This window comes from Lethenteron reissneri, chromosome 23 (genome assembly GCF_015708825.2).
Source record: "Lethenteron reissneri isolate LAM-NWPU_2019-01 chromosome 23, ASM1570882v1, whole genome shotgun sequence".
NCBI lineage: Eukaryota > Metazoa > Chordata > Hyperoartia > Petromyzontiformes > Petromyzontidae > Lethenteron > Lethenteron reissneri.
In genome coordinates, this window is record NC_083801.1 from 15,397,610 (window position 1) to 15,424,815 (window position 27,206).

The window sequence follows — 27,206 nt, forward strand, 5'->3', positions numbered from 1 at the left end:
GACGTGGTGTTGGCCACCCACCTCCTCGTGTGCCGTGCCGGCCTTCAAAGGTGCTCTCTAAGAACAGCACTTGCCCCAACAGTCCGTCGGGCTGTACGGGAGATCTTTGCCTTTGTGTGAAACAACTGCCTGAAAGAACTAGAAGGTTGTAGATTGATGGCAGTAAAGCAAGTGGGTTACCGTCGTGTTTGTGCGACGTTCTCTGGGTTTATTGCCTCGTTTGTATGACTTTTTTTACAGCCACTTCTAGTTTCCTTCCACGTGCAAAAAAAGCTAATTGGAATTCGCCTAACATCGTAAACAGGACCCTGTTAAAACGTGAGCTCTTCCCGGGTAAACAATGAATAATAATATTTTTTTGAATATTGGATCGGGTAGTGTTAGAGAAAATTATAAAATAAATGTATTTATCCTCTATGTACCCACAGCCCTTTGCTTCTGGAAAACGGATGAGGGCCTCTCCATACGCCATGTGGATCGTAGCGGTTATTCTAGCGATGCGATGGGACTTAGAAGTACCGTACAATATACAACCACGGAATGTTGCTGTGCTACCTTCTCAGTTTAACACGTGTAGGATACCTTCTGGCTGCCCACAATGCAGCCCCGTACATGGGTCAGTTGAGGATTCAATGATTACGAACCTTTTGGGTTGTCTGCATGGGTGTTACGGTGCAAGAGGAATTGTCATTGTGTATAATTTCGTCTTTCATTAACCTCGTTCTCCAAAACGTTTTTACTGCCCCTCTTGTACATGTTCTATCTTATATTAATATATTCATATCTCACACGGAACGCATGCAAACGATTGGGTCTGGTTAGATATTCGACGCTGCAATTTAATCAGTACATAGACAGACACATCTGTGTCACCACCTATAAATAAGAGTACATTTTTCGCCGCCCGCCTTCTGGACCAATGTGTACCCAACACCGGCTTCGCGAAAGAGCACCGAGTCATTTTAGTCTCAGAATAAAACTGACGTCTCTGCTCGGAATAAGGACCATTGTCCGAAACGTCGTCTATTGTAATTGTACTTCCCTTTATGGAAGTGTTATTGACGAATGCGTTGAGGTTGTTTGTTGTTTTGTTAATTATGCCCGTGCACCCCTGCCAACGCAGTAATCGCACTACGTATTTGGAGTATTTTCATCGTCTCGCGCATGCATACATACGTACATACATGCATACACGAACTCTCATTGTAACGTGGATCAACGCTCACTTACGTCACGTGCCACGTGTTTTGTTACCAATCATCAGGCGCGTGCAGCGTATAGCAACCTAATTTGTATTTAAGCGGAGGTAAACAATTTTGACTGCTCTAACAAAAGTACGAGTGGGGGCTTGGGTAGGACACATCGCGAGACGAGGATGTGTATGCACGTTGAAAACTTCTTTTGCCCCGTACGGATGGTGGCCGGTGGTTGGGACTAGCGGTGGAGTGGCAGCCAATGTAGAGACCCCCCCCCCCCCCCGTGCCGTATTAAGTTAGTGCGGGGCCTGTAGCATATGTTTTAAAGGGGCCCTAAAAAAACCATAAATACTAAAACACATCCATTTTTAACTTGCATTGTAAAGTTCTTGTATTTTTTCATTTGCTACACGACCAGATAATACGACAAATCGCTAACATAAACACCCAGTCGTTCATTAAAGTGTAAGGCAGTATAGTACTATAGTAATAGAGCAAGTGCAGAATCACTGATCCGGAATTGATAGCTTTTGAAAGCATTTAGCGCGGGGCCCTTGAAAGTGCGAGGCCCGTAGCTACATATGTAGCTACTTTTGTTCATAGAATAATAATCCGGCACTGCACCCCCCGCTTCGAATGAGCAAACGAGAGCTCCCGTTACGTGTTCGTGAGATAGATGGATTGTTACACCACGAGGGGAGGTCATCATCCAGCAGTGAACAGATCGTGGCTGATCGTGACGATGAAATCGGTGAACTGGGGACGGCGTGGCGGGATGCGGGGGGAGTGGGAGGGGGGATATGGAGTTGGGGAGACTGTGTTCAATCATAACGCGTTACGAGTGAAAGCGCGCGTCTGTGATTTCCCTTCCCGCATGCCCAATGAGCAGCAGCTGCACGCACCGGCATCTGCTGCAGATGTAATCGTAACGGCGTGCACGTGGTTAGGCGTTTGCAGTCATTCATATTTAATTGATTGTTCAACTGCGGTAATGGTTACGGCGCTGTCGTTTGATGCCCTGACGCATTCACGGTATGTGCCTCCGCAGCGTCAATTCATCCTGAAATGAGAGCAACGATGATGAACGAGATGGGCGCACGTTGTGATTTTTGGCCAGCTAACGTGTTGGCCAAACCTACCCCCCCCAACTCCGTCAAATAAATATGTCGCGATTCCATTCGAGAATCGATTATTTTACAACACATAACACATTCCTCGAGGGAGCTGGCAGGAACGTTGGGTTGCTCGGTCAATGGCCAGGGCCAACGGCGGCGTGGTGTATTCCGCAAATATGCCTGACTGTGAGGGCGGGCACAAGTCGGCGTGAGTAGGTTAAACGTTGAGTTTTATAAGGGCACCACGGGGTGACCAGCCCCTCCCCACCCAGCCCCACCCCTCCCACCCCCCACCCAGCCCCTCCTCACCCTCCCCACCCACCCAGCCCCTCCCTCCCCACCCAGCCCCTCCCTGCACGACGGACGGAAACAATAATCCCCTGTGGGCTGGTGTAACCAGGAGGTTCCTACCAGTAACAGATACGTAGACAAAACGTATCGTTAACATGTCTCTCCGCATAAAATGATATTTAGAAATATTAAAAAAATCCACAACCCATAGGCTCAACGGCCTTTTGGGAGTGTATAATTTCAGCAGCATTGGTTCAGTACGAACAAACTTTGGACCGGTCTCGACATATGGATACATAGTATTGTCGTCGTATCTACCGTGTTATGTTCGCTCTCCACAACGATGCTAACGATTTATATTTTTAAAAACAAAAACCGTTTCGTTAAATTTAGCGGCCTCGAGCAACATATACACGCGATTCGACGGACGTTTCGCGAACATTAAGATTGCATATTAATAGATGCACCGTTACACCCCTACTAAATGTGTTCGCTAACAACACAACCCATCAGTGTTCATTCGGTGATGGTGATCGATGCACCGTTGGCAGCGGTGCACAAGCACAGTAAACAAACACAACTCAGCACGTTCGTCAATGACACTGTGGCTTTAAGAGAAAATAATAGGCGACGTTTCGGGCAATGCACCTTCTTCATAACACATGCATCATTTATCTGTAATTTGTGCATGATTTACATAGCACGTAAATCATTGATGTGCTATAGAGAAGGGCCATTGCTCGAAACATCGCCTGTTATATTTTCTTCCTCGACAAATGTGTTTCCAGTTATAGAAATCGATAGACGAACCACAGGGATATTTGTTTTTGTCTTTGCAGTTTTTGTGAGTGGGGCGTGCTAGGGGCTCCTGCGATGATCCCTGTCCCTCATTGAACTTTCAAACATCTCGATTTGTTTTTGAATTCGTTCGTCTGTTTCGTGTTGAATCGATGTTGCATCTTGTGCCTTGCGGCTGATTAATAATTCCAGGCAATTATTTTGTGTCTACTGACGCGAAGGCAATATCATCTGCGCATCTGAGATTGCTACATTTATTTGCCATTTTTGTATTCCTCTCCCCCCCCCCCCCCGTGATCCAGTTTCGTACGCAACATTTGTTTCCCCACGTATTCTCCTGCGCCTTCGAGCGAGCCATGAGCGGCCGGGTGTGGGTTTATCATTTTAGGATTTCGGCGTGTTAGTCGATATCACCATCACCATCAGCTACTGCTGGATGATGGCCTGCTCCCCCACGCCGTCGTGATCTCACACGGTCCGGCGATGCCGCGATTCATCTCGCCTCCTGCACATGAGATAATCTCATAGATCACGTCCTCTCTCCTTTAGCCGCCATTCCGGCGTCAGTCTCGACCATCGGCCGTTACCCGATTCTACCTGCTCTGCACGTCGATCTTTTAACAACGTTCAAGCTTCATTTATTGCACATGCAGACCTATAGTAGCCACCTTCACGTCTTGATAAAAGGGCTGACTCGAATCCACGACCCTTTGTCGGTGTGCTCCATTCATCGGCTGCGTTTGCGCCAAAAAAATCCGACGAAACGGATTCATATTCTCCCACAAAACGCGAATGGGCCCGTGCAGCGATTGTGCCGGGTGGCACCGTGCAGAGTTGGTGCGGGCGGGGCATCGTCTGCCAGTCACCCCCGCCCGTGAGCCCACAACTTCTGGGTCTGTCTCTGTGCCCTCCTGCCAACGAGTTCTCGCCACTCCTTCGCGGCCTCAAAGTGCACCGAGCCTGGCACAGACGACGTTTTTTGGCGTCGTAGCCACTATGTGGTCATTGGCGGCTGTCGAGTGCGTGTATGTGGGGAGGCGTTGATATATAATGAATTCGTGCATTGCGCAACACACCCGGAGACATAGCTTCGAGTACAAACAATTCACGTCTGACATGTCAGTTGCGAGTGGTATCGGAACCTGTGCTGGGCCTCCTCAAGGTCGACTTAGCTTACAAGTCGCGGTGTGTGAAGTCAACACTGTGGAAAACGCATGGTGCTGGGACTGTTGCTAAGGCTGAAGCAATAGCCGACACGAGCTGGTCTATAATTGTTGCGAAAGCAGCCACTCGATGTAGTGCCGACCAGTGCAATATTGCGGTGTCTTGTTGAATTCCTAGACTGTGCCCGGGTGGGTGCAGCCCTGTAGCAGGCTACACGTACAACACCAAGTCAGCTTCGTGCTAATAATCAATTACATGCCACCAGCGGCGTTTCTAATTATACTGCAGCAGCGCCCCATCACTGCGTGGTTCGTTGCGTTCTAAACTTTTCATAACCTCTGTTTGTGAAACGCGTTTACACTAATAGGCAGCAGAAGTGCCACGCTGCACGGGCGTGATGATTACAACAAGGCTCACTCTGCTAATGAGACCCAGAAACTCAAATACGGTGCAGAGTTTACCTGCTTAAATGCTACTGGAGAACTTTAGTCCGGAAGACGCATTGTCTGAGGGGACTCTAAAAAACGAGGTTATTTTCAATGCCGATAGCTGCTTGCTTCCTTCCTTCTACTCCCGTGGTGTAACAGCTTGCAGACAAAGATCGCCGGTTCATTCTCGCGGCGCCAGAGTTGAACCAAGAGGTTAGTTTAATTGCACCCGCGGTCATTTGATCAGCAGGTCGACTGTGATGGGATAAAATGTGGGTAAAGGGACCGATATAAGACGTCTGGTCGGTGTGCAAGAGGAGGCCAACATACCTTCTGGGTGGGGGGGGGGGTCTAAGTTATCTCGACTGGAAACCCTTCCGCTAGTAGTGGTGTGAGCAAACGATTTCACATTGACCTTTTATAACTGCACATATTGGTGATGCTTCGTTGGCAGTGGTGCACAATTAACAAGTCAACACATTCGTCAATAACACTGTCTTAAAAGGAAAAGTATAATTGGTGATATTTAGAGCAATTACCGTTTTTCATAGCACAATATTTTTGTTTTATTTACTTTTCATAGTTCCGTAAGGATACTAGCGAGAAGCAGTCGTAATTGTATCCAGCGACTAACAGCTCTCTGGTGCCCTCTGCAGCTGATGATTGTGAGATCTCACGACAGAAATAGCCTCTGACCCAATTGCTCTGAGATCTGTGAGTTGCGTCTCAAGCGTGAGTAGGTATAATGAATAATCAGGCTGAATCGTGGCTCCACTTCCGCCCTATAAGTAGCTTGACTACAATTCCTGCAAACCAATCATGGACGGTTGTGATCACCACTTGCAAAGTGTTCACCTCCCCATCATCATGGTCATAAGGTCAGGTCCGCCGCAGACCCATTTAGTTATAACGTATGGCTGAAAGTTGTCATCAGTTTTGGGTCAGTATTCCACCACGTTTGGACTGAAATTCATGTCGACATAATAAATCAGTCTGCCGGTATATATATATTTTTTATTTACGCCGCCGTTACCTTTAACGCCTCCGTTAATATTTGTTGCCGTTTTTATTTACGCCGCCGGTAATTTAAGCCGGCGTTAATTTACGACACCGTTAATTACTCAATTAACGCCGCTGTTAATTTAGTACGGCGCTATTTTACTTCGCCGTTAACGTTTACCCTGACGGTAGTTTACGCCACCGTTAATTTACGCCATGTTATTTTACGCCCCCCATGAATGCATCGGGTTTAACTTCATGCCGAGCTGATCATGCTTGCGACTCTTGCAGAAATTTGTCAATTAGGGATTTAAAAAAAAATACACAGCCCTCTGTCAATCCGCTGTTATATGACGGGCGCGTTCGTTCTGGAGGTTGTTTGAGCCTATTATACTATGCACGGCGGTCACTGATGTTAGCCATGGCCTGGAATATAACTTACACCCCCTGGTTCGTATCACAGTGTGCTGGCCACTGCACCACCGTTCTCCCCGCAATTCGATTAATACTGGCTTTAATTTTCCGCGAGTTATGTTCTCTTTCTTTGCCTGTATTTGATTGAGCATTATCTCCCAAGGTCACTCGAAGAGAAATCTAAATCTAATTTCCTAAAATCCATCCTGAGACCTTCCCATCCACACTGTCGTCAATCCTGTTTTCATTTTCCGTACGGTTTTCTGACTAATGTGCCCTTCGGAATTCGTATCGGCATTCTGAAGACATAACCCAACCAACGGATCCATTCTTCCGTGAATTATTACTCAAAGGTGGGGGTGTGATGTTCACTGCCACGGAACTCAATGTTTGACACTTGGTGCTGCCAGTCGGTCGGCTTTAACAACCCCACAAATACAGCGCCCTTCATAATAAGACGCCTCCGGTTTGTTTCTCTTTGTGAAATCTTCATGTTCCTGGCTGCCGCCCCCCACATTTTAACCACGGAGAGATTCGAGCACGACCTCCACAGTGATTGTCTCGTATTTTGTGGGCATTAGCCACGCGAAGCATTAATAATGCCACTGACGCTTTCCCAATGCCCAGATTAAGCGTTTTGCTTTCCAGTTCACCCCTGCACTGCTTCAATCACGTCGCATAACGGGCAATGTTTCAACGTCTTCATTGCTGTACACTTTGCCACTGCTGACCAATGTCTGACCATCTGTCGGCGCACCTTAAGCCTTCTTCTTAAGCAATACGATTTATCAACACGGATGTATTTCGCACAGACTTTATGTGTAATCAACTATGGCTAAAAACCACTTCTGAGCCTCTGGAGCAAATGCTGTTTATGAATTAGGATTGCAGACGGAGCTGCTTGTCGTAAATTCTATCTAGGATGCAGCCTGCTAGCATCCCAGCTACAGAGTGAAACCACAAGTAAAACCTGAAAATTATGACACACCCCAATCATTGGGTTGTGTCATTTGTGTTGTAACTTTGGGGCTTCGGGTTTCCCCTGTGTCTCTACCGGGTGCAAGGCGTGGGTGAGCCTACAGAGCAGCACGAAACCACGGCTCCCACCTACCTCTATCGGTCTCCACCATCGTAAACCCTATTGTGTAACATAGCCAACAAAGTGTATCATTTAAATCAAGGCTTTTACAGCCAGGTCTGTTTGGGTAATCAATCCGAAAGGATTTTCGCACCCCTACACAGCAATGCAGTCGCCTTCTCACGATGGATATGGCAACTCGTCACGTGCCAACCAACTCCAGTCTAAAGCACGGGAACAGATAACACGAAATGTTGTGGAACATTGTACAGGACGTGCACGGGTGGATGTACAAAGTGTCCGTATTTTTGCTGCAACACAGTGCAATTTCATTGTTCTTTCAAAACATAACTTTTAATTCTTCACTTAAAGCTTTCGTGACTGCAGGAATTCATATTATTTGGGTCTTTCGGTAAAATCACGTAGATGGTTCAAAGAAAATATTTTCAAAAACTACGACGTTTCGATCACAACACAAGCGATCGTCATCAGGAGGATCAGGATGATGGCGATCGCTTGTGTTGTGATCGAAACTTCGTAGTGTTTCGTTATTTTTTTTTAACCATCTACGTGACTTTCCAGAAAGACCCAAAGAGTATGGATTATTGCAGTCACGAAAGCTTCAAATCAAGATTTACCCAAAGAATATCAACTCCAGTCTATTCGTGACCTGGAAAATATTCAGTGATTCAGTGATAAATTAAATAGTCGTATACTATACTTCTGGAATACAACATTTAAGGTATTAGCCACCGCCAACCACATCATCATCATCAAGTGTCTAGGGTTATCACGAGTGCCAACAGGCTTACATATCATCGCAGTGCCCGGGGTTATTGTCAAGAATAATGAATCCATTATCATTACGGGCGTTTACCGTTAATAACTGTAAACACAGTTCACCAATTATTACAATGTGTGTATAATTTATATAACGACGATGCCACCTCAGGATGAAATATGGCCCGCATTACTGGATTATTAATCGTACAATAACTCGGCAGACCGCGCAAACATTACCCCCGTCGACCCGAAATATCGAACACGCGTGTGATTTAATTTAATCCGTGCCACGATGGTCTTCTGCCCTCTGCTTGTGGCAGTTAAGCATTGCAGAGGGTATGCTGCTCTGTGTCCATGGCTAGACAATGATACTGGTAGGAACCTCCTGGTTACACCAGCCCACATGGGATTATTGTGTCCGTCGTGCAGGGAGGGGCTGGGTGGGGAGGGAGGGGCTGGGTGGGGAGGGGCTGGGTGGGGAGGGGCTGGGTGGGGAGGGTGGGGAGAGCTGGGTGGGAAGGGTGGGGCTGGGTGGGGAGGGGCTGGGTGGGGAGGGTGGGGAGGGTGGGGGGGGGCTGGGTGGGGAGGGTGGGGTGGGGAGGGTGGGGCTGGGTGGGGAGGGGCTGGTCACCCTGTGGTGCCCTTATAAAACTCAACCTTTAACCTACTCACGCTGGCTTGTGCCCGCCCTCACAGTCGGGCATATTTGCGGAATACACCACGCCCTGGCCGTTGACCCTGGCCGTTGACCGAGAAACCCAACGTTCCTACCAGCTCCCTCCGCAGGAATGTGTAAGGTGCTGTACATCGGGGAGGGCCCGTTCGTTCATTGCGTTATTTTACGAGAGCCTGCTCAAGCGCCTTTCAATCACGGGCGTTATTTGAGCAATGTTTCACCACGCTCGTGCGTGTGTGTTAAGTCTGCGAGGGATGCCAACAATTACCCATTAGCCACTGGAATTGAACGCAATTACTTTACTGGTTTATAGCTATAATAATTCAGGGTTTTTTTTGGGGGGGGGGGGGGGGTTAGATCGCGTAAATATAAATGTGTCGTTAAACCCGCCATCACCCGCCAAAGCCAATTGGTAAGATTTGCCACTTCGACAGAACATGCCAATTCGTCACTAGTACAGCACACCGGCGTGTTGGAGAGCCAAGCCACAACATTTAGAATCTAAGTACGACGTTTCGCCAGTAATTACAACTAGCATCAACAGGAGAAAACCCTGTATTTATGGATATTGGTCGCGAAAGCCTCAGTGTTACACTGGTTTACAGCTAACAAACACTCAACACATTTGGTCAATAACACGACGGTATTACTGGTTTACGTGGCAATGTGTTTTTCTGGAGGTTTTGAACTCCACTTTAAAATTTTCCTGCTAAATCCAATGAAGGTTACAGCGCATGAATTGAGTTTGCTGACGAGTGCCCGCGGTCTCATGGGCTCAATGCAAAGTGCAAATTGGGGTTTGCAGACTGTGTCAACCCACGCGGTTTACCCCGTGGTCTCGTGCACGGGAATTGAGCTTTCAGGCCCGTACGGCGTTACAGCCGTTTCAACGCGGGCAGCAACAAATGATTGGTCTATGTTTGTGTTCCTCTCTTGTGATGGGACTTTGTCGGACGAACGTTGAGATGTATAAAGGGGCACGGGGGTGAGCAATAAAGTGTGAATGGGCCTTGTAATAAGGGAGGGCACTGATAAGGGGTTGACAGGCATGGGGTTGTTATTGTTATCGCCTTCGTTGTGAACGGTGCACAGGTCTCTGGAGTCCGCACTGAATCGTGGTCGTGTTTTGTAAACACCCCCGCCCCCCTCCATCCCCCGCCCCCCTTCATCCCCCGCCCCCCTCCATCCCCCGCCCCCTCCATCCCCCGCCCCCCTTCATCCCCCGCCCCCTCCATCCCCCGCCCCCTCCATCCCCCGCCCCCCTCCACCCCCGCCCCCCTCCACCCCCCGCCCCCTCCAGCCCCGCCCCCTCCTTCCCCCCCTTCCCCCGGCCCCCTCCATCCCCCGCCCCCCTCCATCCCCCGCCCCCCTCCATCCCCCGCCCCCCTCCATCCCCCGCCCCCCTCCTTCTCCCGCCCCCCTCCATCCCCCACCCCCTCCAACCCCCTGCTTCCCCCGCCCCCCTCCATCCCCCGCCCCCCTCCATCCCCCTCCCCCTCCATCCCCCGCCCCCCTCCATCCCCCGCCCCACTTCTTCCCCCGCCCCCTTGTCCCCCTCCTCCCCCCACCCGCCGCCTCCCGACCCGCCCTCCTTCTTCCCCCGCCCCCCTTTATCCGCCGCCTCCCGAACCCCGCCCCCTCTCAACCGGAAGCGGAAGTGACGTCAGGCACGTGGCGTCACTTTCCTCGCGCGCTTTTTTATTTAATTTTTCTCCCGCCAAAATTCTCCGCGACGCAGTCTCCTCTCCTCCCCACCCCCCCCGACTTGGACGAGAGTTGAGCCGTCACGATGATCGCGGAGGCCTACGACTCGTCCGAGCTGCCCGACCTCCTCGGTGTCTACTACCGCCGCCTCTTCCCCTACGGCCCCTACTACCGCTGGCTCAACTACGGCGGGGGTAGGAGACCCCCCCCCCGGCCACCACTTGCCGGGGACTCCGCGAAGCCCCGAGGGCACCCCGGGGGCGAGGCGGCAGAGGGTTGAATGAGTTTGAGTTCGTTCGCGTAAATATAAATGTGTCGCGGGTTAACGGCACATTTGTATTTACGCGATCTAACCCAAACATATCTTTATTATGGGTTAATGTTGGTCGCGAAAGCATACGTGTTAAAGGGATAAGGGTGGTTTTGTGTGTTGGTGGACAAAGTAGGAGGTGACGAGAGGCACAGGTGGAGACACAGATCGATGTAGAAACTAAAAGAGATATATACGCGGAGAAGAGATAGGGAGACACTGAGCTGTAGAGAGATACGACGATACGACATCAGTGTGATGAGGGCCGTCACGCATCTGAAACCATTGGGGTTTGACAGCAATGATGGGGGGTGGCGGTGTTTTCACATTTGTGCTTTGTCGGAGGCCGCACTAAAGGCCACTAGGGGCCGCCAATGGCTCGCGGGTTTTGCAATGAAAGACACCGGCGTGGAGGTCGTGGTTGCTGAAGCACAGAGTGGATAGATAGTACGCAAGATCATTGAATGTGTCTGTATGTTGAACATCTTTCGCACCGTACGTTATCAACCGTGCTAATCAGAGGTGCGGGGGAAGGACACAAAACACCTACCCAGGGTGCGCGTCACAAGTCCACTCTTGCCATAGTTTACAAAATCGTGCTATCACCCGTTATATAAATTCACGTTATGTTAGCTTTGCTTCAAATGGGGGTTCGAGTTCTTGTCATGTTCACGTTATCACAATCGTGAGAATGCATACGTTCTTTAGAAGACAAACTATTTGGGGCTTATGAAGCCAATATTTTTTTAAAGACTTAAAGCACGAGAATAGATACCACGAAATGTTGTGGAACAAGGTACAAGACGTGCATGGGTAGATGTACAAAGTGTCCGTATTTTTACCGCAACACGGTGCAGTTTCATTGAGCCTTCAAAACATAACTTTTCATTCTTGACTTAAAGCTTTCGTGACTGCAGGAATTAATATTTGGTTCTTTCGGTAAAGCCACGTAGAAAAAGAATAATAAAAAATAATAAAATATTTTTCTATCTTTGAGGCCTTACCTAAAGACCCAAAGAATATGAATCTAACTTTTAATGTCAGCCTTAATGGTTATTTTTCATTATATAAAATGTCAACAACGAGAGCTTTGAAGGTTTATGAAACACCCGGATTAACAGTGGGTGACTTTTCAAATGGCGTTCTTCGTTATACAATAAACTTCATTTCTCCGTATGTCTTGTCGGTCAGAATAGCACACTACTGTCCAGCACTTTTTTATGTACTTTTATTTTTTTCTATCTACGTGACTTTACCGAAAGATCCAAAGAATAGCACTTCAGGCGTTTCGGTCGTGTACTTAGCTGATCATGGGCTCGTTTTGACCAGAACGAACCAAGAACATACCGTGCCGATAATAAGCTGTGTACGACCTACGGACCTTTTGAGTTATGTCATAAAACCGTATTACCATGACTACGTGATTTCACCATGTTCATAGCAATGAGCGGTGGTGCCACCTGGCGGACCAGTTTTGCACCTATTTTACAAAGTATACGGTGGGGGTGTGGGGGGTCGAACGAGTCTTTAGGGCCCCCGTAAAATACCTAATTTTACCAACGATTGTCATTTGAAGATGAATTGTCCCGTCCATAAGGCAGGCTGGTACTCACTTAAAATATATTCAACAATACACGAATTATTAGTGGCGCTTGGACTTTTACTTTGCAACCTGTTCTGTTTCAAGACCTTAATGTGTGTTGTGTCTGTGTTCGCAGTGGAGAAAAACTACTTTGTGAACCGAGAGTTCAGCTTCACGCTGAAGGATGACATCTACGTGCGCTACCAGTCCTTCCAGAACCAGGCCGACATGGAGAAGGAGATCCAAAAGTGCGTCCCGTACAAGATCGACATCGGCGCGGTCTTCTCGCACAAGGTGGCCACGCGCTTGAGCCAGGGTTTACAGCAGGCATCGATTAAAATAGATTTCTACGCCCACAATACATTCATGGAGATTATCCAACATACAAATGATACACATGATATATTTGAGAACACATTTGTACACATGACACAAAAAATAAGTATGTGCACACAAGATGTAAAAATGAGATGCAATAAGAATGATTTTTTTATTTCTATGTGACCCAGGCATGCAACAATTTTCCCATAAATTAGATGCATATTTACTTTTTGAGGCCACAATTAAATTTAAGAATACATCATTTTCATCGAATTTGTATTCTCTGCATAAAGGTAACATTCACATATAAGCAAAATTTGTAAATGTGCATACTTCCATGCATTTGTTGTGAACGTACCAGTAAATTGTAATGGATGAATGTTGAATGAATGGTTTTTCAGCACAATATATAAATATGTTAATCTTCTCTCGCACAGTACGTCGCCAACCGTCCTAATCATAGCTGTAGTTTGTCAGATCACTTTTCCCAAAAGATTGCTTTAATGCCCATTAAACCACAATTCTTTCAACTGTCAATAAAAATATACAAGATCCCAATATCACTAGAATCTTAACCGTATTGAAGGTACAAAAACCTGAATTCATGACCCACGTTGGACACCTGCTGTCATTCTCATTGTATTTAATTTCCAGTTGTGGGATTTGTTTGGTTTCTGTCAGTTTTATAATCAAATCGTACAGGAAACTTTATTTTTATTTTTAAAAAGTACGAACGTAAACTCAACTATATTTGTTTTAAATTCAAGCTTTCCAACTGTTAGAATGCATACCCTCTTGGTAACAATTGTGTGTTATGTTCCAAATATGTGTTTTTATTTCCAGCCCAACCAGCACAACTCTGTGAAGATGGGCTCGTTCCAGGCACTGGAGAAGGAGCTGGTGTTTGATATCGACATGACGGACTATGATGACGTGCGCTCCTGCTGCAGGTGAACCCCTCTATACACTGATATCCTACAGCCACTAATTTCCATGAGTGAGAGGTGGCCAAGTGGATCAAGGGTCAAAGTGCTGAGCTGGCGCTGTTGAGATCCTGTATTAAAGTCTGGGTTTCAACCACCGGTGTAGTGAATTGGTGGTCTTGGCGCAGTTACTAACGACTCCATAAAAAATACGTTTTGTTTTTAAATAAATTTGTTTAAATTCCACCATTGAGAATAAAAAAAATTATCGGTTTGACTCATGCAATGAATATTACTCGATAGCAGCATGGATAGGAAAGTGTTGCCCCCCCCCTAGCTTGGATAATAGGTCACTTGAGATTTCATAAATAGTTCTATGATATCTGCATCTGCTGACTGTCCTCCAACTTGGGGTGGTTGTACTGCTCTGTCAGACTTTCTGCATGGTTTTTCTGTGTCATGACAAGATTGCCTACTGCACATTAGGGATAAAACTGGGATTTTTTTAAAGCATATCCATGCTGTGCTGCTGCTAAAAATACCACAAAGATGCGAGACTTGATGTATATTCAGACAAGAGCCCCTCGAAACTAGTTTGAATGTTTATTTTCTCACGTTAAAATAAATATCAATGCTTGTACAAGAACAAACAATACAGTAAACATTACGGATATACATTTCACACGGATAAATAAAAACATTTCAGCGCAGGTGATAAAATATCAATCTTATGAACAACTGACTACTTAGAATAAATGGGGGTAGAATTCACCCCTCTCGGCGATTCGATTAATTGTTGTGATTCGAATAAATAATAGATTATATAGTGAGTGATATTGCCTCTTGCGGCATGCAGTGGTGACATGAAGCTATAGCATACTATATACACAAATCTAAAAACATCAACTCTTACGTGTGCGATTTGATTCATGTAATGTGAGATGGATATTTGATTTTAATTAATGAATTGATGCAGCTTTTCACCCATAACAATAAGTGGTGTAGTTTCTATAGTTACAATGGGGTAATTTTAGCTACTTTAAGGAAGTTGCCTGCATTTTTGAAGGTGTGGTACAGTTTTAACTAATTTATTGAAGGGTCGATATTTTCAGCAACTTTTCAGCATCTAGAGGCATACGTGATCTCGTTTTGGGCTGTCGGTTAAGTTCACGATTGGTGTATTTGTGTTTTTTTAAAGGAATTCGCTGGTGCTATTTGTGTGTAAAATACAATTATGGATGTGCTGTCTTGTGTATTTAACCAGTTCTGCAGACATCTGTCCAAATTGTTGGCCGCTGATGACAATTGCTATTAAAGTCATCGACAGAGCACTGTCAGGTAAAGGGCACGAAAGTGCTTTGCATTCCTCCAACACAGACTGTACACGTCTACACTTGGCACATTTGCAATGTAAAAAATACAATAATTATTGCTATTGCTATCTGCTTTTTTGACATCTTAATGAATCACCCTCAATGGTTTCGTCATAATTGGGGGTTGTGATTGCATTCAAGATTCGTCTTACGTTTAAAAATATTGTAGTTACCTTCTTTGTATTGTTTTATCTATTATACAGTAAAACCTTGAATTGCGAGTAACTTGGTCTGCGAGTGTTTGGCAAGACGAGCAAAAATGTTAAATAAATATTAATTTGATAAACGAGCGAGGTCTTGCAATACGAGTAGTACGTGTATACGCTTTGTCTGCCGAGCGTCACGTGATCACAACTGATATACGAGTGCTTTGATATACGAGTGCTTTGATATACGAGTGCTGTGGATTACAAACACGTTTCCGGAACGAATTATGCTCGCAATCCAATGTTTTACTGTATTGCTTTATCGCTCTTATTTTACTCTCTTAACTCACTTTCCTACCCCATCTCCCTTGCATTGCCGTGCACAGAGGACTTTGGGTTTGACCACCGACTCTGGGTGTATTCTGGACGGCGCGGCGTTCACTGCTGGGTCTGCGACATTGCAGCGCGCAAACTCTCACAGCCAGCGCGCTCTGCCATCGCTGAGTACCTCACCCTTGTCAAGGTTGGTGACGGATGTGGAACCGTGTCTCTCGCACACCTCTCTCTTTCCGTTTACGTGTAGGTGCGGTAGTGATGGTGGTAAGGCTGGACATGTGTGAAGGTGCATGCTTGCACGCACCTGGCTGTGTTTTATAGGGTATGCTCGCCTATAGAATTTTCACATCCAACTGGATAAACATAACAGCAGGGTTTCTCAAACTGGGTCACAGCCAGGGTCGTGAAGGGGGCACAAATCGAAGTAAAATTAACACCGATCGAAAGTACAGAAGGGGGCTCCCCACATGATACCTTACAGGTTTTTGAATATCCTGTGTTGTAGCAGTTACGGTTGTGAAGATTTGTGAATCAATAGTGCCTGGAAATGTGAATGTGCATATACACACACACAATCTCGGACACGGACGTAACTATTTATTCAAATAACTTAAAGGCAGTGGCTATAGCAGATTAATCGTGCTGAGATTGTATACATAGTAAATATTAAAGTTGGTCATATAAATGACCAATATTGTACTAATGATTTGTGTGTTACCTGCAGTCTTCCTCTATCATGTAGTTTTTTCTTTATCTCTTATTGTAGATTTCGTTTTACCATTAATTCCCAGAAATCTGTAATAAACTAGATAAAAATGGTTTAACTTTTTTGACGTGTTTATGCGTGACGACTATGTGTATAGGTTCAATAACCATCTTTACCTAAAACGTCTGTTCTGCCAGGGTGGAGAAGGGATGATCAAGAAAGTGAACCTCGGGGAGAATAACAATGTACACCCATCCATTAGGTACTGCTTTATCATCACATCTCACTCTTTAAAAGAATAGTAAATGCCCACTTTTAAAGTTATTTCTTTTGAACGTGTAGAATTTTTAACAGTCTTGAGGCATATGTGTGAAACGATACATCAAATCGTGAGCGTAACAATTAATTTCATCATAATGTATAAAAATATCATTATTTCATTGAGCTGCAATTGTGAATCGAAACAGTTCATCAAATTTTTGAACGAGTCAATATATTCCAGCCTTAGTAGGAACGTTCATTTTACAAGTTTGCAAATTATACTTTAAAGTTCCTGTAACTGCGTCATTCCGTTTGCTGTTGGATGCCGACGTGTTACGCATTCCTTGTATGGCCGTCAGAGCCACTGTATTCTAATTTTAGAAATTTATATTATTCAAGTTTGACTGCCAGTCATTTGGGCTGACAGGTTTATTTTTCACTTCTGAATGATGCTGTCATCATACGCCCCTCAGTATCAGTTAATCATTATTTAATACACATTTTGAAGTAAACTATGAAAACTATGTTGGCGTAACATTAAATGTCACCTGTATGTGGTGTTTTACATTCTTGAGATCGCAGGAGCTGGATTGTCGAGTTCCTCGAGATTGCTACACCGTAATTACAGGGTGCTCAAACAACCAGTCTCTTCTTTAGCGATCATTCACATCCTTTACTCGAGCCAGGCGATAGCCTACGGCAATTCATCTCTCTAACAAGTGAGATCTTAATATATTTGATACATATGCATGTAAATGTAGAAGTGATAAATATGTTAATGGTAGTGATTCATGTGTGTACATTTCAGACTGATTTTGTCACTTAATTTTATCGTATTGACCAGCGCTGCAGTTCAAGTGGTGGAGAGGTACTTTGAAGAATATGCCCTTACAAAGCAGGACATCCTGGGTACGGAGAAGGCCAGGGAGAAAGTGTTGGCGTTGCTGCCAGACAATATCCTTTCATACACAGCGTTCCGTGTTATCGTGTTGAGCATGTGAGGCGGAAAACTTCAGTTTCTCCATTTTTTTGCTATGGGGGGGTGCAGCGAGATGAGAGTACATAGCCGGGTGCTTGTCTCTGGCCGTGTGTGGTGTAACCGTTAGTGCATTGTGCTGCAATCCCAATGAACTGAGTTTGATTCCTGGCTGTAGCTAGCATCAATGGAGAACATGTGAACTGGTCCTGGGCTTCCTTTAGGTCGACCCATTCGAAAATAAGTTCCTGGCACAGTGTGTAAAATTATCAGCACCGGGGGGACAAATCTGTGGGGTGTGCTGGCCCTACTCGCCAGCCATGTGCCGCTCCAACTTGAAAAGGTGCTCGCTTACAGCCCTTTCCCCGACAGCCGAGAAAACGGCTTTTCTTTGCGTGTGTGTGGAAGGCTCGTGCATTGTTGACTCAACCCTAAATGAGCACCTGGGGTACAATGTGAACTTCAGCTTGTGTGGTGGCAAAGGAGGCCTGGGTGTGCACAGTGATAGGTCCGGTGTCTTCATGTGTGCCATTCTCTTCTCTGCAGGCGCTCACTGACAGCATGTGCCCTATTATGCGTCTGTTGGGCTGAACTGGTGATCTTTATAATTTGTCGTGTTGTGTGTGTGTGTGAGAGATGGTTTTACACTAAAAATATAGCGCAACAGCTGTCGGACTCAACTCTGTCATTGGTATTCTGACTTGGTGGAACAAATGTGTCCGCACACGGGTCTCCGCAGCGTGGGGCCAGCTGCCTGCACATTCTCTACGACGCTGTGGCCGCACGGACCACTTGGCATGCGTCCGATGGGCAACTGAATCCGAGCGCAAGTGGTCGCTAACTTGTTTGAGTTGGGACCCCCGATCCTGATGCAAAACCCTTTATGAAGCCATTGTGCCTAAATCAATTAAAGTCCATCTCTCTAAAACGTAAAGATGGTTAAAACTAAGTAATACGATTACAAATTTGAGATTTGATGTGCATATTCAACCACCCATCTATTGATTCATCGATTCGGCGAATAACGACTAATAATTTCGCTGATTAAAATAGATTATTATGCCCGCAATACACATCAAATAGTGCTTTTAAAATCGATAGTTCGATGGTTTATGAAAATTATGTGTTAAAGGACATGTACGACCCTTTTGTCCATGCACTCCTGGATGAGGGCCTCCTCACATGCAGGTCACGGAGGTTTCTTTAGCCATGCCTCACCGCAGTGGTGAGCGTGAGTTGGTGAAAGCACAAAGCATAGATGTTTGAACGTCGTACAGTACAGTATTGGATTGTGCTTCGCTGTTTGCTGAAAACTATATGTTAATGTTATACTGTGATTAGGATGATGGAGAACAAAACATGAAACTGTTCAAACGAGTCGATAATATAATAACTCTCTGAATAGAGTTGTGATGATTGAATCATAGAAGGGGCAGGTTGAATGCTTACATGCCAAATATTAAGGTTGTGTTAATGTCCGTTTACTGTTCACTGTCCCAGTGTTTCGATTTAAAGCTTTCGTGACTGCAGGGATTCATCTTATTGGTTCTTTCGGTAAAGTCACGTAGAAGGGAAATAATAAAAATAAAACATAATAAAATAAAATTCTCACGACGTTTCGGCCATAACGCAAGCAGCCAGAGGACGGCAACGTCGTGAGAATTTTATTTAATAATGTTTTATTATTTTATTATTTCCCTTCTACGTGACTTTACCGAAAGAAACAAAGAAGATGTCCCAGTGTTACCTGGAGGCTGAGTAGCGTTAACCTCAACAGTTCAGCCCAAGTCATTATTTTCTGTTTCACAGTGAGTGATTAGACTTTGTTTTGATGAACTTTGATTGCAGTGACGAACCTTGACACGGCAGGGGGGGGGGCAGATGAGTTATCGCTGCAATAAGTTTCCCAGCAATAGTCGTGCCAACCACATTATTTTGTGATGCTCAGTGTTGGGAAACGCTTTGAGCACTTTACCGTCTGTCTTAATTTCTTTCCAATGTGGGGATCAAAGTGGATTGCATAACTTCGTATGAGCCAGGTTTATGGTTGCACATCTTTGTAATTTTTGACTAGCTCATAATTTATTTTGCTGCAATGGTACTGGCTTTTAAAAAATATATAACCCTGTGATGTTTGATCTTTACTTGAGGTTAAGCCTTGACTAACGACAGTGCACGTATGCGGGAAGAGCTGAGGAAAGATCTGCTCATCCAGCCAAACTCGGTCATACGCTGGGAGGTCATAAAACAGAAATTCAGTAAAGTGAGTTGAACAAGACAAGATGATTTCCTTTTACCCTCCTAATGGATTACACATGTGCTAGCAGAACTAGTACATAAATAGTGGCATTCTGATTCTAATTCTGATTAACAAAGGCTGATAAGATATATATTGAAGCATTCATCAGAATTGTTTATTTGTCTGTCAAAATTGAGACAAAAAATTTAGTGGCAAAAAAGTAGTGCTACAATAAGAAGAATGTTATTAAACATGAGTGGTGTAAAATATATGCACAATTGTGACAATGACCTATGTAAATTTGTATCGTATTCTAGAAGGGCTAAAAGACTGAACTATTCTCTCACCTGAAGACGATTGCTTGTATTGCGATCGAAACGTCGTGATATTTTTTATTGTTTTTCTATCTACGTGGCTTTACTGAAGGACCCATAGAATATTGGTACAAAGGTATTTGATTCTATGCTTAGAAAATACATTTTTTTTCATATATTGGACCCAAAAAAATGATGACCCAGAAATTGACTGATTTAACGTATACACTGGGTCAGCCTAAAGATCTACATTACTTAAAGTCGTTTGTGAAACGCATAAAATGTATATGCTTATGAGTGAATCGAGTAATACACTTGGTATAAAATGTGATGCGAGAGTCAATAGAAATACTAATTGTAGCTACTCCACTGCTGAATAGGTGCCGCCCCACATTGTCTCCATCCCTCATGGTCTTGCAATGCCACAATGGGTGCTTATTCTACATGTGATCTAAATTCATTGACCCATCTTTGGGATGGTCATCCGCTTGGGAAAGCTTCATCATTTTGGCTGCCAATTCGTCACCAGTCTTGCCCACCAGCCATCACCACCTTCTAACCATGCTGCATCCTGCCCAAGCCCACGTGCTCTCTTTCATCCAACAGGATGTCTCTAACCCGCATTTGTTCTCTGATCCATGTGTTCCTCTGTCTGTGTCTCAGTGTTATTCCTAGAATGCTTCTCTCCATGATTCTGTGTGCACTTTTCTTCTTTTTGTAAAGCCCACCACCACTGTTGAGTAAAGATGTGAAGCTGGCCCGCATCGCAGTCACAGGGTGTGGCATGTGTGTCATGGTGCAGGGTGGGGGCAACATACCGGCAAGGCACTGCGTGTCGGAGGTGATGCTACAATATTGCTACCCCCGCCTTGATGTCAACGTCAGCAAAGGCATCAACCATCTGCTCAAGAGCCCTTTCAGCATCCACCCCAAGACCGGTGAGCTGCGCTAAGCATAGCTCGTGTCTTTTGGACGCTTCAAAGCGCACTACAGCCAGGTCTCCAACTGGGCACGGGCACAGTTCAGCTGACGAGAGTGAGTTATTTGCAGCCAAGTTGCGTGTCAGCTGATCATAACAATGCAAAAACGGCTGCATGCAGTCTTGTGTGAGGAGACCACTGCTACTCTGCAGTCGGTGAGAGGCGTTCGCAGGGCAATGCTGTGCATGGTTTGGTGATGCTGAAACTAGGCACGTGACGATGCATCGATTGATCGATTCTAATTTCTTACACTTGGGATACGTGTAGGAAATTGGGATTGTAAAAGTATAACTGTTTTCTGATTTGTTTGTATGTAACTGATTCATGTAACCCTTAGAGCCACTAGAGGCACTGTAGTCAGGCTATAAAAAACATTTAGTCTGTAATTTAATCTTTACCCTTGAACCATGACAAAACATGAAATTGCCAGCGTGGCGAATCGTTATAGGCCTGTCTTTTGAACATTGTTGTCCTCTTGATGCCACTTCTTTTATTTGTCGATGCTCAGCATTGTTAAGTGTTGTGGTCAATGGAGGCCGTAAGATGCAAGCCTTGAAAACGGAGTTCAAGTTCCTTGAACAGGAATAGTGTAAGAGTACTGCTTGTAATATTACAACTCCAGGATAAGATGTTTAAAAACAACTGAAACAAAGATTTTAGGAACTTTCATGTCCCTTGCTCGCTGTGAATAGAACAAAAATGAGCCAGGGCGTTCAGTGCATGGGGCCTATCTGTATTCAAAAGGAATGTGTGTGACTGTCCGCTGAGTACTTGTAAACAAAATGGGACGGTCCCTCGGCATGCAATCGTTTATCTTTAAACCCACTTTTATGCCTACGATTCATGCAGTTGTATATTTAAAATAAAAACTAATCTATATTCAGGAAATGTTTTTATTTTGGCTAAATTAAAACGGCAAAAAAGACATCACAATCAAAAACCTTGCAAATGAGACGGTGCATGCAGTGCAAATAATGGACAAATGTGCCGAAAAAAATCGATTCTTTAATCGAATCGTGTCCCCAAATTGTGAAGCCTTATCAAATGACAAGGGGGATGAATATTTCTATGCCTACTGCGATACTTGGTGTTTCTCTGGCCGTCACCTTTTACTGACGGATCTTCTGTGCTTATGCTGCCAGGCCGGGTTTGCGTGCCCATCGACGTGGCCAGGGTGGATGAGTTCGACCCCTTCACGGTGCCCACCATTAGGTGAGTGGAGCGGCGGGGGGAATGACCGTGTAGCCACTTGGGTGCGTACGCATGTACAATCAAGTCCCTTGTTGAACCAGAAGAGAAGCCGTGTGCAGAATTTCTGGACACGCGATGCCAATGACGATGACGGTGGCGCCCATCCGTTATCCAGTACTTTGGAGGTGGGGTTGGTGGTTCACTAAGAGACTTACGTGCGCAAAACTCGCAGGCTGCTTAGTTAAGTTGACCAGTGTCTGGCAGAAGAGTAAATGTGTTGCTGACCTGTCTACCATTCTGAGTTTAATCCTCGAAGTGTTCTCCCATTTAAAAACAATTTCTCAAACATTCTAATACTCAGTGAGGTGTTCCAGACTAAATAAAGAATCATTACTGTAATACATGAGTGCTGCAGTAAAATATATGGGGGAGTTTTTTTTTTCTTTTCTTTTAGCCAGATTTGCCGGGAGCTCGACCGAGCAGTGGAGCCGGTGACCTCCCCGGGGCAGAGCAAGCTGGAGGTAGAGAGGGCCAAGGATGGCGGCGCGGGGGATCTGGCAGCCAAGCGGCGCAGGGGTAGGACCTCCTGCACTGTCCACTCCTTCCCCTGTACACACAGCACCACAACACATGATCCATCTCTTCACCGTACACACAGCACCACATCACACAGCCCATTTCACCCGGCCCATTTCACCGTACACAGCACGACGACGCATGGCCCATCTTCTCACTGTACACACAGCAACATGACACGTGGTCCATCTCCTCAATGCACACACAGCACCATGACACGTGGCCCATCTCATTGTACACACAGCACCATGACACGTGGCCCATCTCCTTACTGCACACACAGCACCATGACACGTGGCCCATCTCACTGTACACACAGCACCATGACACGTGGCCCATCTCACTGTACACACAGCACCATGACACGTGGTCCATCTCCTCAATGCACACACAGCACCATGACACGTGGCCCATCTCACTGTACACACAGCACCATGACACGTGGCCCATCTCCTTACTGCACACACAGCACCATGACACGTGGCCCATCTCACTGTACACACAGCACCATGACACGTGGCCCATCTCACTGTACACACAGCACCATGACACGTGGCCCATCTCACTGTACACACAGCACCATGACACGTGGCCCATCTCACTGTACACACAGCACCATGACACGTGGCCCATCTCACTGTACACACAGCACCATGACACGTGGCCCATCTCCCCTTGCGCACAGCACCATGACACGTGGCACAGGGCAGCTGGCGACAATCTGTATAACCCTCTAAATTGGGTCTCATACATTCCTTAAAGACTTAAATAAATAATTTCTCATCGATTGACTTAACATGCACCGTCACTAACGCTAAGGTTGATAAGGATTAGCGCCAGATGTGTAATGACTAATCTCCCCTGCGATTTTATCAATTGTCAGGAATTTGGGGTCACAATTCTATCCAAGAATGTATTATTTTTTGTCTTTTTTTCTGTCTTGTCTTTCTATCTTTGCCTAATTATGACATTAACATATCTGCATACATTCAAATAATTATTGCGCGCATGATTTTATGCACATACCTTTCGCGTAAAAATAGCAGTTGATTCTCTACACCTTTACACGCCTAGTTCGTGATATTTTAACACATTTTAAACATTTAATCTTTATACTAGTCTTATCTAAATTTAAACGTTACAAATGAAAGAAAAACATTGCTCCAGCCCCACAAGTGTGCACATGCACAAGGCAAACAGGATGTCATGCTGAGTCAGGCCCTGCAGGAGTTCGTCTCAGTCCCCTCTGCTCGTTGTTCCTGATGCTCGATGTGACTCAGACTACAAGCGGACGAGCATGGCGGCGAGCGTGCGCGTGTTCGAGCGATTTGTGGACAAGCTGGAGGCTTCTTGGAAGGGAGAGCTGCTCAAGAAAAGCGGTAAAGCCAACCGAACGTGGGGCACACGTTCTAGATTTGAAGCTTTCGTGACTGCAAGGATTCATATTCTTAGGTTTTTTTCGGTAAAGTCACGTAGGTAAAAAATTTAAATTGTATTAATTTAATTTTTTTACCTACGTGACTTTACCGAAAAAACCTAAGAAGGTGGGGCACACGATCAACATAGGACTGCACGACGCCTCTCCAGCGGGGAAACGCCACAACATGCTGCTTGACCCAAAGGGTTGTTATGTATCTGTGTTTTTGTATAGCCCTGACCTTCAAAATTGTTTGCACGTAGCGCTATGCCTTCCAAGTGTAATTTCCCCAATGTTGCAAAATATGGTTTTATCCAGCAATTTGGATGAGTTTAGCCAAATGTTATCAATTACACAAAACGTACCAGCCTGTAGAGTTTTGTTGCATTGTCCGCTATACAGTTGTGCTCACTGCAAAGTGAATCCCCACGTCTGCAAAGCTGCAATATAGATATATTTGGCTGCACAGGTGCGAGGTTTTTTTGTTTAAAACAAATACGTATGGGCGCAAGTGACAGGGGGGGAATGAAATCCACTTGATATGTCATTTTGACAGGTGAGCGCGTGCAGGCTGGTGTTAGCGACAGGGTCGGACAACCCAATGACCCTACGCTCTCTCACCCGTGTGTGTCACTCTTGCAGATCTGAAGAAGGAATTCTAAACATCCCAGACCTCGGAGGCTCAGCCGAGGGGAAGAGTGCACGGATTGTTATGTTGCTCTGCAACCCAAGGGCTCTCTGATTAGCACCTCAAAAACGGCGTCTGCTATCGATGTGTTAAGTTGTGGCAGCAAGACAAAGAATTGTTTTACAGCTCTGTTTAACCTTCCGGTAAACCTTAAACATGTGGTAGCTTGTTCTAAAGGCATTGCAACTCTTTCTGGGTACTGACCCATATGCTCTGTATCGTACAGGTTTAGTTTTTAATAAGTGGTATGCGAATTATTCCACTGCAGTGGACCATCTGTATATATTCCATTATTTCTGTTTCTTTGAATCCCATTTTTAGGATTATGTCAATAAAGTATATTTCTTACTGTTCATTAGCTAACTTTTGGAATGTTTTATGTTAGTCCTGCCTTGAATGAATGAAATAGAATGCCTTCAAAGTGGATAAACCTAATAACATTTGACGGTTCTTGCGCTTTAGTTTCCGATTTTTTTGATTGCCCCTTTTCAGTTGCATGTCTAATCTCAAACATGAATATATATACTTCATAATGCATCAATTTATTGATCGAAATGTACGATTACATTCACGATACTTGTATCGAATTATCTGTACTTCGTGAAATTTCTACGCTAATGTAACAAACAAATGGGTGAGCGAAACTGCTCAAATCTGACGGAAATTGGTTTGATACAATTCAAACAAGATGCAAAAAATTTGTCAGAATATTAATTATTAAATCAAATTGCAACCTCATCAAAGTGAATCAAAGTACTGTGGGGAGGATGACTCTTTACATCCCTAATATATATTCTTTCAAGTATCAGCTGTTTTGGCCAGATCACCATTGAAAAAAAGTAGCTTAGGTCAGTGAGCCTTACGTGAAATAATGATTTTAACAGCAAAATCAAGTAACAGATTTTGCGGCTTAAATTTGGTCTGCACTTTTCTGAGCCTTGATGTGTAATGCCTTCAGATCTCAAGGCAAACATGGTTCAGCCTGGTCTGTGTAGGTTGGCAACCAGCGCCAAAAGAAGTCCCTCACAAATTAATCAAGAGACTGTCTACAAGAATGCAGCTTCTTTCATTGCTAAGGAATTGTGCTATAGCTACCATGCCAAAAAAACACAAAAAAATCCCCACCTTATAAAACCCGAGGTCCTGTTTACTCTGGGAACAATGCAGTTCCCATGGCACTCTTGTGTAAAGAGCAGGGATGCAAACACCCCGACGATATCCTTGCTAAAATCTCGCTACGCCTCAATTGATTACCTGGCTTGACTAAGGTTTCGCCAGCCAAGGTGTCCCTTTAATGGAGAGAGGTGTTGCGTGTCACTTGAACCTTTCTGGCCCACAGGGCACTTGCTCACAGATTCATTTGAAAGGTCGGCCTTGGAAATGTTTATATAACAAACGTGCATTGCATGTCCTTTCTGCAATACAGCGTTTGTCAGGCTCAAAACACAGTTCTTTTTCGTCTGTACCATGTAAAATGTGTACAAAAGTTTGACATTGGGATATTTATAATCAATGTGACTGACTAGATACGTCATTCTACAAAAGTCGGTGTTTTCTTGTATCGTCGAGAAGGAGAGGGGGGGCTACTTGTTTATATTTCGGTGATGAAATTTCCCAATTCCGATGGAGACGGCCAGTTTCTCCATTGGAAAATCACTCGCTGTGTTTACAGTAGTAAGTAGGATGAATAATAAGGATTATTCGAATACAAATGTCGTTAAGTAACTTTCCAATACCGGCAGTCCCTGGTGTGGTGCCGTAATTTAGTGTGATTTTTACAGTCGCACCCTGGTTATAATTGCGTAGAATATGCCAGGCTTATGTCAACTTAAAACTCATTCACTGCGTCCTAAATATGTTTCATATATAATGAAGTATATGTTTTTACACTCTTCGTGAGTAGAGTTAAGTTATTCGGAAGGAAGTTACAGTAACTACATTTTAATCTATGCTATCAATTGCCGTATTTTTTTTTATACTGACTTCCCACAGTTGTACTCAACACACCCTTTGCCTGTCGAATACATGATGACATGGCGGTGGTTTCAGATTGACAGTGTCTGTAAACACAACATCGCGTCCATGTAGTTTCACACGCGCGCAGCATATTTTAACCGTGCAAGCATGCAAGTCGGAGAGGTGGGGGGGGGTAATGATTGGTTGAAAATAATGCAGGTTACACGGTCTAAAGCCCCTCCAGTTGCCGCATGAGTGATTGAGA

At 45.0% G+C, this 27,206-nt stretch overlaps 1 protein-coding gene across 1 annotated transcript; it reads left to right on the forward strand.

Moving 5' to 3' along the window:
- Positions 1-10,627: 10,627 nt before the first annotated feature.
- On the forward strand, positions 10,628-25,338 carry PRIM1 (DNA primase subunit 1). The gene is made up of 13 exons (XM_061557426.1): positions 10,628-10,840; positions 12,675-12,832; positions 13,703-13,809; positions 15,047-15,120; positions 15,688-15,824; positions 16,541-16,605; positions 17,449-17,558; positions 19,758-19,843; positions 20,936-21,071; positions 22,256-22,325; positions 22,759-22,880; positions 24,161-24,259; positions 24,940-25,338. Exons 1-13 carry the CDS (start codon positions 10,732-10,734, stop codon positions 24,957-24,959), a joined length of 1,293 nt encoding a protein of 430 aa, XP_061413410.1. The 5' UTR covers positions 10,628-10,731; the 3' UTR covers positions 24,960-25,338.
- Positions 25,339-27,206: the final 1,868 nt, after the last annotated feature.